Source organism: Crinia signifera, chromosome 11, assembly GCF_055691185.1.
Source record: "Crinia signifera chromosome 11, ASM5569118v1, whole genome shotgun sequence".
NCBI lineage: Eukaryota > Metazoa > Chordata > Amphibia > Anura > Myobatrachidae > Crinia > Crinia signifera.
In genome coordinates this window covers 122735087-122747529 of record NC_139227.1, presented here as the reverse complement: position 1 = coordinate 122747529, position 12443 = coordinate 122735087, and the positions used below count along the sequence as shown (strand labels likewise).

At 48.2% G+C, this 12443-nt stretch overlaps 1 protein-coding gene across 2 annotated transcripts in view; it reads right to left on the bottom strand.

Annotated features, from left to right (window-relative positions):
* The window catches only part of STK33 (serine/threonine kinase 33), a 71132-nt gene that overhangs the window by 15232 nt on the left and 43457 nt on the right, over positions 1-12443 (bottom strand). For both annotated transcript variants that reach the window (XM_083164642.1, XM_083164643.1), the window contains exons 3-8: positions 10430-10543; positions 9697-9801; positions 9341-9479; positions 8889-8977; positions 8144-8231; positions 2948-3023 (exon numbers count right to left, since the gene is read on the bottom strand). In XM_083164642.1, the coding sequence (XP_083020768.1) occupies positions 2948-3023; positions 8144-8231; positions 8889-8977; positions 9341-9479; positions 9697-9801; positions 10430-10543 (611 nt within the window). The remainder of the gene's footprint in view (positions 1-2947; positions 3024-8143; positions 8232-8888; positions 8978-9340; positions 9480-9696; positions 9802-10429; positions 10544-12443) is intronic.

The window sequence follows — 12443 nt, the reverse complement described above, 5'->3', positions numbered from 1 at the left end:
GTGTACGCTGTGCATCGGCCGTTTTCTGGATTGTTTGATTTGGACTGGACTTAAATAGTCTAGCTAGGAGTTTGAGAAGACGCTGTTGCCCCTAGCAGTGAAGGAGTTAATAGTTAATATGTTACAAAAACATCATAAGAGACCAATATTTAAATAACAGATTCTGCAAGTGCATAATAGACAACCAACCGCTGAACAAACATTCCTTCTATCAAGCTGCTTATATTAATATACTGAAAACTCACGCGTCGGTATGTGGAAGCCGCGGTTTCAATCCGCAAATTGCTTGTGCCTATACATGCACCCACCCCGCACTGCCCAGTAACCCCTCATTTCACAGAGAGAGTCCTGGGTTAATGGGCCACTCAATCCGTACCTACTAGCAACCTCCACCCGCCTGTACGCCTTGACCGGAGCACGCGCAGCCGCCGGATTCTCACTTTGGAGCACGCAGAAATCCGCCAGATCCTTCTGCATTTTCATTTGCTCCTGACTCCACAGGTTATACTAACTAAAGGCCGATTTTGACTGAATTTAAGCAATAACAGTTTGATCTTAAACGATGTTGGACAGGTCATTTACTAACATTTAAAATATAAAAATTACCTGACCCCCATCCAACATTCGAGGTCCCGCCATCAGTATTCTGAGTGCCGCCATCCTAAAAGCCATCTGTCCTCATGTATCCCGTTAGTAAATACGTATTTTGGCCCTGTACGCCAAAAAATCAATTCAGATAGATTTTAATTGATCCAACAATTAAAATCAATCAAAACCGACCTTTCGGAAATATACCCCTACCTCTTCAAATTCTGCACACCAGCAACTTCCAGTTCTTAAACAATCAAAATGCGACAATATTTGTATACAGTGAACGCGCCAAAAGCGCCTCTCCAAGGAAATGATGGCCGCCTGTCGCCTTGCAGATGAAGCGGGCGATCTGTAGGGGACCCAAAAACTTCTCTGATTAACTTTATTGACTAATAAATGTCTTTTTTTTTTTAAATGTCATTTTCCAGCAGTCAATTATTCCAGTGCTGAGTGTAACCCAATTTCACAACTGTCACTGCAAACACTGTTACATAATGATACTCATCAAAATGCAAATTCCTTTTATTTGTTTTGCAGACATATAAAGATATTATAGGCAGAATAATGAAAATTACAATTAGTTACTTGAAAGAACAGAGAAATGTGCCACGATTTACAGATTGTTTCCACTTTATGATCCGGGTGCTTAAAAAAAATAAAAATAAAATATCTATCTTCAATGACACACTCAGACTATTAGTCTTATGGGGGGGGGGGGGTGTTAATTGAAACTGCAGCTGAGGAAATAACGATAGGACAAGATGCTTTCAAATTAAACTATACGACGCACATATTATTCTTAGTTCTAGAAGTCTAATTTCACAATGCAAATGTAAAACGTCAATAGGCTTCTTCCAAAATGTATTGTGTTCTCCTCGGGGGAATGCGGCACCCGCCCGTTATTAGAGAGGCACCCGTCATCCGCCACAGGGGTAGGTATACTGAGAGCTGAACCAATAGACATTCAGTTGGACTTAGGACAGGCATGTCCAAACTATGGCCCTCCATCTGTTGTGAAACTACAAGTCCCATCATGTTTTGCTCTTAGGGAATGGCAAGGCATGCTGGGATGTGTAGTTTCACAACAGCTGGAGGGCCACAGTTTGGACCTGCCTGACTTAGGAGGTCATCCTGATCCTCACGCACCGTTGATGATGAGGAGGATGCGGGTGCAGGGGGCGGGCAGCTGATGTCACCGGATGTCAGCTGTCCGTCCTCTTCCCGTACAGGGAGCATGCAGATCTAAGACACCATACAGCAGTGGTGTCAAACTCATGGCCCTTCGGCTGTTGTGGAACTACACGTCCCAGCATGCCCTGCCACCGTTTTAGCGATCCATTATATAAAATCTTTGGCAGGGCATGCTGGGACGTGTAGTTCCACAACAGCTGGAGGGCCATGAGTTTGACACCACTGTCATAGAGTGTCTTAGATTTGCGTGCACCTTAGAAATCATTCGATAGTTGGCGACGATCAAATGATTTCCTCCGCGTACGCAAGCTGCGATTGGATGTTTATGCTAAACATCCATTGGCATGCGTGTGAACTTGGCGTGCGAGGGGGGGGGGGGGTTAAAACACACGCAAAGGTCCATACACTTGGCCGATTTGGATAGGGATGAGAAAGCTCCCAGGCGACTCAGGGGGGATAGGCTGCGACTTCTCCAGGGGAACACTATACACCAACATAGAGCATACACTATATATTGGGTGGCCCTGCAATCTGTAATGGATCGCATCAAGCGTTGTATAGTGTCTACCCCCAATTGGTGAATAGTGTGGTGCCGCGCATCAGATGGGATGTACGATGCAGTCTGCCACACTACGATATATTGTGTCTTCAAACCGCGAAACATGCAGCGAGTATAGATAGGGGTGTTCTATTTGTCCAGCAATGAGTCGTCCATGCAGGTACCGGCGGCCATGTGCCAGTCCCTTGTGGCGTAGATCTCCAAAGCTGCCGCATGAGTATTCGTCCCTCTAATCCCTCCACCCAGTAACCTAACCCTACACCCCCCCCCCCGTCCCCCCCCACACACACACCCAACTGCAGCCTAATTCTCACCGACGACATTCTGAAACGGTCAACCATTTACATGGTGATATTTCAGATGACATTGACAGTTTTTGGATATTGTAGCTGTCGACAGTCTGAACCATGTCAACAACAGCTTGAACATTATGAATGCCGACGGGGTTACTGTTGACCTTTGAAATAGATAAGGCGAGTTGTTAGGCACAATATATCACTACGTCGTATCGGAAGCCTCACAAGATCATTCCGGAGTGCACCCAGCTTTAGCGCCCTGAATACTAGCCCCGCCCACCAATTCTTTACGAGACGACGGGTTACTTACAGCATATACATGATCACACCGATGCTCCAGATATCGCACTGCTGGCTGTAATCGTGGGCGTTGATCACTTCGGGAGCTGCGGGATAAAAGCACAAACACTAATATTAATAATACACAAAACACTTATAAATGCTTAAACACACCGTGCAGCAATGTGCTGATGGGGGACAAAGGCAGCAGATGTGTGAATGAATTATGTACAGACTTCCCCCCCCCCATGGAAGTGATGACTGGCTAAATATCTAGATGATAGGTGACTTTTTAATTGTTCTGAGTGACTGTGCAGCCAGATGGGGTAACGGTACTAAAGGTATTCTATAGAGAGCTTCTTTTCCAATCTTTAATGTGGCGGCTGCTGAATGAATTAGTCTTGGGCCCAGGTAGATTTTATTCTATCCATACCCCCTGCTGGGATTTGTCGGAAGTGTAGACAGACGCCCCTATTAAAGCAAGAACCCAAAGACTCAAATGAAATGGATCAGCAGCACACAATAGGGTCCCATATCAATTTTACTGGGGTTTATATGTAATATTAGAGTGATGCTTTATAGGCTGCATATAACACTGTATACCCACAGAGGCTCTTGTGATGATGTAGAATCCTTTCCATGCAATTAAACTCTACAACCCCTGAGCCTTCCACCCCCTTCCATTTACTACTTGGCTGCACAGCCAGTATGGTCTGAACAGCCAATCAGGATCTTAATATGTCATTAGGAAGCAGAGAGAAATACATGGCTGCACTAGGAGAGGCATTGTGAGGGAGCGGTGGTATAATCTGAGCTACACCATCAGTGTGGAAGGAGCGGTGGTATAATCTGGGCTACATCAGTGTGGAGGGCACTCTGGTATAATCTGGGTTTAACAATCAGTGTTAAGGGCACTGTGGTATAATCTGGGCTACATCATCAGTGTGGAGGGAGCAGTGGTATAATCTGGGCTACACCATCAGTGTGGAGGGAGCGGTGGTATAATCTGGGCTACATCATCAGTGTGGAGGGAGCGGTGGTATAATCTGGGCTACACCATCAGTGTGGAGGAAGCGGTGGTATAATCTGGGCTACATCATCAGTGTGGAGGGGACGGTGGTATAATCTGGGCTACACCATCAGTGTGGAGGGAGCGGTGGTATAATCTGGGCTACACCATCAGTGTGGAGGGAGCGGTGGTATAATCTGGGCTACATCATCAATGTGGAGGGAGCGGAGGTATAATCTGGGCTACATCATCAGTGTGGAGGGAGCAGTGGTATAATCTGGGCTACACCATCAGTGTGGAGGGAGTGGTGGTATAATCTGTGCTACATCATCAGTGTGGAGGAAGCGGTGGTATAATCTGGGCTACATCATCAGTGTGGAGGGGACGGTGGTATAATCTGGGCTACATCATCAGTGTGGAGGGAGCAGTGGTATAATCTGGGCTACACCATCAGTGTGGAGGGAGTGGTGGTATAATCTGGGCTACATCATCAGTGTGGAGGGGACGGTGGTATAATCTGGGCTACATCATCAGTGTGGAGGGAGCAGTGGTATAATCTGGGCTACACCATCAGTGTGGAGGGAGTGGTGGTATAATCTGGGCTACATCATCAGTGTGGAGGAAGCGGTGGTATAATCTGGGCTACATCATCAGTGTGGAGGGGACGGTGGTATAATCTGGGCTACATCATCAGTGTGGAGGGAGCGGTGGTATAATCTGGGCTACACCATCAGTGTGGAGGAAGCGGTGGTATAATCTGGGCTACATCATCAGTGTGGAGGAAGCGGTGGTATAATCTGGGCTACATCATCAGTGTGGAGGAGACGGTGGTATAATCTGGGCTACATCATCAGTGTGGAGGGAGCAGTGGTATAATCTGGGCTACACCATCAGTGTGGAGGGAGTGGTGGTATAATCTGGGCTACATCATCAGTGTGGAGGAAGCGGTGGTATAATCTGGGCTACATCATCAGTGTGGAGGAAGCGGTGGTATAATCTGGGCTACATCATCAGTGTGGAGGGGACGGTGGTATAATCTGGGCTACATCATCAGTGTGGAGGGAGCAGTGGTATAATCTGGGCTACACCATCAGTGTGGAGGGAGTGGTGGTATAATCTGGGCTACATCATCAGTGTGGAGGGGACGGTGGTATAATATGGGCTACACCATCAGTGTGGAGGGAGCGGTGGTATAATCTGGGCTACACCATCAGTGTGGAGGGCGCTCTGGTATAATCTGGGCTACATCATCAGTGTGGGGGGAGCGGTGGTATAATCTGGGCTACACCATCAGTGTGGAGGGAGCGGTGGTATAATCTGGGCTACACCATCAGTGTGGAGGGAGCGGTGGTATAATCTGGGCTACACCATCAGTGTGGAGGGAGCTGTGGTATAATCTGGGCTACACCATCAGTGTGGAGGGAGCGGTGGTATAATCTGGGCTACATCATCAATGTGGAGGAAGCGGTGGTATAATCTGGGCTACATCATCAGTGTGGAGGGAGCGGTGGTATAATCTGGGCTACACCATCAGTGTGGAGGGAGTGGTGGTATAATCTGGGCTACATCATCAATGTGGAGGGAGCGGTGGTATAATCTGAGCTACACCATCAGTGTGGAAGGAGCGGTGGTATAATCTGGGCTACATCAGTGTGGAGGGCACTCTGGTATAATCTGGGTTTAACAATCAGTGTTAAGGGCACTGTGGTATAATCTGGGCTACATCATCAGTGTGGAGGGAGCAGTGGTATAATCTGGGCTACACCATCAGTGTGGAGGGAGCGGTGGTATAATCTGGGCTACATCATCAGTGTGGAGGGAGCGGTGGTATAATCTGGGCTACACCATCAGTGTGGAGGAAGCGGTGGTATAATCTGGGCTACATCATCAGTGTGGAGGGGACGGTGGTATAATCTGGGCTACACCATCAGTGTGGAGGGAGCGGTGGTATAATCTGGGCTACACCATCAGTGTGGAGGGAGCGGTGGTATAATCTGGGCTACATCATCAATGTGGAGGGAGCGGTGGTATAATCTGGGCTACATCATCAGTGTGGAGGGAGCAGTGGTATAATCTGGGCTACACCATCAGTGTGGAGGGAGTGGTGGTATAATCTGGGCTACATCATCAGTGTGGAGGGGACGGTGGTATAATATGGGCTACACCATCAGTGTGGAGGGAGCTGTGGTATAATCTGGGCTACACCATCAGTGTGGAGGGCCCTCTGGTATAATCTGGGCTACATCATCAGTGTGGAGGGCACTGTGGTATAATCTGGGCTACATCATCAGTGTGGAGGGCACTGTGGTATAATCTGGGCTACATCATCAGTGTGGAGGGAGCGGTGGTATAATCTGGGCTACACCATCAGTGTGGAGGGCCCTCTGCCATCCACACTGATGGTGTAGCCCAGATTATAACAGAGGGCCCTCCACACTGATGGTGTAGCCCAGATTATACTACCGCTCCCTCCACACTGATGATGTAGCCCAGATTATACCACCGCTCCCTCCACATTGATGATGTAGCCCAGATTATACCACCGCGCTCCCTCCACACTGATAGTGTAGCCCAGATTATACCACCGCTCCCATCAGTGTGGAGGAAGCGGTGGTATAATTTGGGCTACATCATCAGTGTGGAGGGAGCGGTGGTGTAATCTGGGCTACATCATCAGTGTGGAGGGTGCTCTGGTATAATCTGGGCTACATAATCAATCAGTGTGGAGGGCCCTCTGGTATAATCTGGGCTACATCATCAGTGTGGAGGGCACTGTGGTATAATCTGGGCTACATCATCAGTGTGGAGGGCACTGTGGTATAATCTGGGCTACATCATCAGTGTGGAGGAAGCGGTGGTATAATCTGGGCTACACCATCAGTGTGGAGGACCCTCTGGTATAATCTGGGCTACATCATCAGTGTGGAGGGCGCTTTGGTATAATGTGGGCTACATAATCAGTGTGGAGGGCCCTCTGGTATAATCTGGGCTACATCATCAGTGTGGAGGGAGCGGTGGTTTAATCTGGGCTACATCATCAGTGTGGAAGGAGCGGTGGTATAATCTGGCCTACACCATCAGTGTGGAGGGAGCGGTGGTATAATCTGGGCTACACCATCAGTGTCGAGGGAGCGGTGGTATAATCTGGGCTACATCATCAGTGTGGAGGGGACGGTGGTATAATCTGGGCTACACCATCAGTGTGGAGGGAGCGGTGGTATAATCTGGGCTACACCATCAGTGTGGAGGGAGCGGTGGTATAATCTGGGCTACATCATCAATGTGGAGGGAGCGGTGGTATAATCTGGGCTACATCATCAATATGGAGGGAGCGGTGGTATAATCTGGGCTACACCATCAGTGTGGAGGGCGCTCTGGTATAATCTGGGCTACATCATCAGTGTGGAGGGAGCGGTGGTATAATCTGGGCTACACCATCAGTGTGGAGGGAGCGGTGGTATAATCTGGGCTACACCATCAGTGTGGAGGGCGCTCTGGTATAATCTGGGCTACACCATCAGTGTGGAGGGAGCGGTGGTATAATCTGGCCTACACCATCAGTGTGGAGGGAGCGGTGGTATAATCTGGGCTACACCATCAGTGTGGAGGGAGCGGTGGTATAATCTGGGCTACATCATCAGTGTGGAGGGGACGGTGGTATAATCTGGGCTACACCATCAGTGTGGAGGGAGCGGTGGTATAATCTGGGCTACACCATCAGTGTGGAGGGAGCGGTGGTATAATCTGGGCTACATCATCAATGTGGAGGGAGCGGTGGTATAATCTGGGCTACATCATCAATGTGGAGGGAGCGGTGGTATAATCTGGGCTACACCATCAGTGTGGAGGGCGCTCTGGTATAATCTGGGCTACATCATCAGTGTGGAGGGAGCGGTGGTATAATCTGGGCTACACCATCAGTGTGGAGGGAGCGGTGGTATAATCTGGGCTACACCATCAGTGTGGAGGGCGCTCTGGTATAATCTGGGCTACATCATCAGTGTGGAGGGAGCGGTGGTATAATCTGGGCTACACCATCAGTGTGGAGGGAGCGGTGGTATAATCTGGGCTACACCATCAGTGTGGAGGGCGCTCTGGTATAATCTGGGCGCAGATTTAAGCTTTGTGTATCCTTTTATTACATAAACCTTAATATGTTTATGCATATAGAGGAAATCAGTCATAAAACAACCTGACTAGTTCTATGTGTGCTCTTACCCATGTATATAGGGGTGCCGCATGTAGACTGCAACATGTTTTCACTGCCAACTCCCCCCTTTTGCACGGCCAAACCAAAATCTGTTACCTACCGGGAGAGCAAAAGTGGGCAGGGTTACTCCAGACAGAAACAAAGACACATAAGATACATCACTGCATCAAGGTGCCGCGCTGCTCTGGAACCAGGCATGCTCAATGACGCATATTCAGGGGGAGCAGAGATTAAGGTCTCCAGATTTAAGGTATCATTTAAGGGGGAAACTCAATTATGTACACAGGGCCATGCTGGTGGGGTACAACGCACACAGGGCCACGCTGGTGGGGTACAACGCACACAGGGCCACGCTGGTGGGGTACAACACACACGGGGCCACGCTGGTGGGGTACAACGCACACGGGGCCACGCTGGTGGGGTACAACGCACACAGGGCCACGCTGGTGGGGTACAACGCACACAGGGCCACGCTGGTGGGGTACAACGCACACAGGGCCACGCTGGTGGGGTACAACACACACAGGGCCACAATGCACACAGGGCCACGCTGGTGGGGTACAACGCAGGGCCATGCTGGGGGTACAATGCACACAGACTCATACTAAGAAGATCCCAGTCCGCTGGTGCACACCGCTAGGGTAGCTGGCCACAGGGACAATGTATATCATCAGTGGCGGCATGGAGGGGTGCAGAATTTAGCTACTGAGCAAGGCGATGAGGACCAATCACACATCTTATACGGAGTCTCACCTTTATGTTCAGCCTCAGCTCTTCCCCATCGGCCTGGTCATTACTCTTCAGTAAAATGTTTTCTAGTTTCAGATCTCTGTGCACAACATCTGCAGTGACAGGGGACAGACAGATACAGGTTACGGAAGCGCTCACCCGGGAACCTGTTATCAGACATTACAGGAAACTGCGCAGGAAGGGGCAGCGATGCAGAGACTTATCTGACATCACAATACAGAGGTCACCAAGCTCCTCCTCCTCTTGTCACTGCGAGGAGCTCTGCTGAAGTGTTTAATGACAAGGGTGGAACTCAGCAAAAGACAGCGGCTATATACTAAGCTTTGGGGAGGCGCGCAGAATCTTATTGCTTGTACACGTAAATGCGTCTCCTCCCAGAGGCTTATTATGGGGAGGTTATTAATTTATATATGAAAATACAGACTATAGTTTTTTACTGCCAGCCACCATGATACCTTTCTTGTGAAGATAAGCGATGGCGGAGGCCAGGCTGTGAATGACGCGCCTCGTCTCACTCTCCGGCAGCCGCGTCCTGCGCAGCAGGATATCCCGCAGCTCGCCGCCCTCACATAGCTCCATCACCAGGTACATCCGCTGCAAAACAAACGCATCACCTTCAGAGAGAGGAACAGACCACGGCACTTAGGGCACGATTCAGACCTGCTGCAGGGTCAGGTTGGGGAATAGATTCCGAGTGAGCACCAGAAGGAGGCGGGGCCAGCTAAACGCATTGGTGGGCATATGTGGCGACCGTAATTAAAGCAACGCTTTAATGAGTGAATGTCTGGCCAAGGTGGGTGCAGGGCCTTACCTTGGGGGTCTCAAACACTTCCTCCAGGTGGATGATGTGATCATGATTAACCCTTTTCAGGATGGAAACTTCACGTTCCAGCAGTTTCACAGCAGAGCTTCCAGCCTAATAACAAACACAACAACAAGTGAGTACAATCTACCAGGAATCACTATCAGGATCTGCGGCGCAGACGCCTACATGGCGCTTAGTCGTTCTCTCTTTGCCCATGTTGGTAACTGCGGTCTGAAACGGATCGAGGGCCGTCATCTTCCCACAGGCCTTCAGTGTATGTGTGTAGCCGTAACGGACTCAGGACCGGCCTGTGTGTGTGTGTGACGCCGGCATTAGATAAACCAGCTGTTACAATATATCCGCCCATCACAGGTGAGAGGTCAGAGGTTACACTACTGGCTGTGGGTCATTAATGTCGGTATAGTCCTCTGTGCATTTTACCAGCCCCTGAGTGTGTGGGGTTAGTAAATACCAAGATAGCTTTATACAGTAAACGCTGTGCGACTGGTAAGCCCGCTCGAAGCCAATGCTTCGAAAGCTAGTCTGCTACCTTGCGATTGCCTCTGTGTTTGTGTAGGTGTGAAGAGAGAAAGAGTTGTAGTTTCACTTAGATGGCAGTGTTACAGAGACACACAATGAGACACTAGGCATGTGCATGTATATGTATGTATATATATATATATATATATATATATATATATATATATATTTTTTTTTTTTTTCATCAATATATTTTTACCTTTTCACGATTTACTTTCTTAATTGCCCAAATCTTCCCCGTGTCCTTGTGAGTGGCTTCTATCACCACTCCGAAGCTCCCCTGTCCCAGCTTCTTGCCGAAGGTGTAAATTTGCTAAAACATAAAATGTGACATCAGCAAGTCAGAAATAGAGAACAGAGGTAACTGCTGTATCAGATGCGATGATACGGAGGGGATCTGGGAGATTCCTGTATTTGTGGGGTGTAGCAAACATTGTTCTGTCTTCATATAAAAACCTGAAGTGCATAAGAAAGTAAAGTACCCCTAAGAGTGTGTACACACGGTTCGATGTTCTGTGCGATCCGATGTACGATTCGATGTTTTGTCCGATTTTTACTTTTCCCTTTTTTTTTTTTTTCTCTACTCCTTAAGATATGCTTAAGATTTTGACTTTTTACCATACAATTTGCTATGCGATTTCCGGTACTTATGTAATATCTGGACTCACGTTTTTCTTATGAGACCGCGCCCCCTCGCGGGGCTCGCTGCGCTCACCACACTATATAAAATCAACTCCATGCGTAGTTGGATAGTAGGGGTATGAAAAAATGGGGTGCATTTAACATGGGAGTCCAGATAATACATAAGTACCCGATTTCCTATTTGATTTACTATGCGATTTCCTATGTGCCTTAAGATTTGCTTAAGATTTTGACTAAGCGATTTTGACTTAACAACAGGATGACTGACAGGGCCCTGGAAATCGTATAGCACATCGCATCTTAAGCATATCGCAAGGCACATACGATGCATGCGATATGCTTGCGATTTGTGCTGCCCACTCTATCTCCCCTCCGATCTCTCCTTAAACGGGAGCGCGCATCGGGCTAGGAAGCCCTTACAATGCATACAATCAGTATGCGATATGTATGCGATATGGCTTCCGATGTTGACGATATCGTCAACATCGGAAGCCATATCGAACCGTGTGTACACACTATAACTGCGGTTTGTGTGTGGATTGGATTTGAGCACACACAGGCGTAGATGTACTAAGCCTGGAGAGAGATAAAACATATCAGTTCCTAACTGTCCTTTTTCAAACACATTGTGTAAAATGGCAGTTATGTGCTGATTGGCTGGTACTTAATAACTCCCCGAGGCTTGGTAGCACTCAGCCAGATACTGTAACAGGTTCTATGGGCTGGTGCTTACAGACGACTGTTGAACTGCTGCTTGCAGCACTATCTGTAAACCTACTTATACTGGGACAATGTGAATGTTGGGACTCATGACAGAAAATGGGTAAAACGTTAAAGAACGATGTTATAGATCCGTTAGGGCACAGTTTCTCAAACTCTGTCCTCGGGACCCCACACAGTGCATGTTTTCCAGGTCTCCTCACAGAATCACAAGTGACATAATTAGCTCCAACTGTGGATCTTTTAAAATGGGTCAGTGAGTAATGAATGCACCTGTGCACCTGCCGGGTGACCTGGGAAACGTGACCTGTGTGGGGTCCTGAGGACCGAGTTTGAGAACCACTGCATTAGAAGGTTTCCGGTTTTGCTTATTCATTTATGTTCTCTGTAACTGGGCGCTGCGGGTCCCTTGTGTGAAGTAAAGAATAACAGGGAACATTCCGGGGCTCTACATAAGGAAACAAATCTACACTCATCTAATTGGGGAATGGGGTACTGATGTGGGGGCATCATACAAGCATTTAGACAGTTAAGGGGGAGCCCAAAAGGCATCGGGTGCATTTTACTGTGGCCACTGAGTTGGTGGCTAAAATGTCTAAAACTCTGTGACCATGTCCATGATCTAGTGCGCTGGGCATATGGTGCCCTTACTGTAGCCCATGGGGATAGTGCCAGCAATTGAATACTACTATTTTTATATTAAAAAAAACCATACAAACATTGTTTCTGTCCTTGCTCCACTGGAGATTAATCATATATAATAATTACATTACTGGGGCTTGTTAGAAAATCCACCTAACGACACCAGACACCCCCAGACCAGAATTGGCTTATCCACCCACACACTGTGT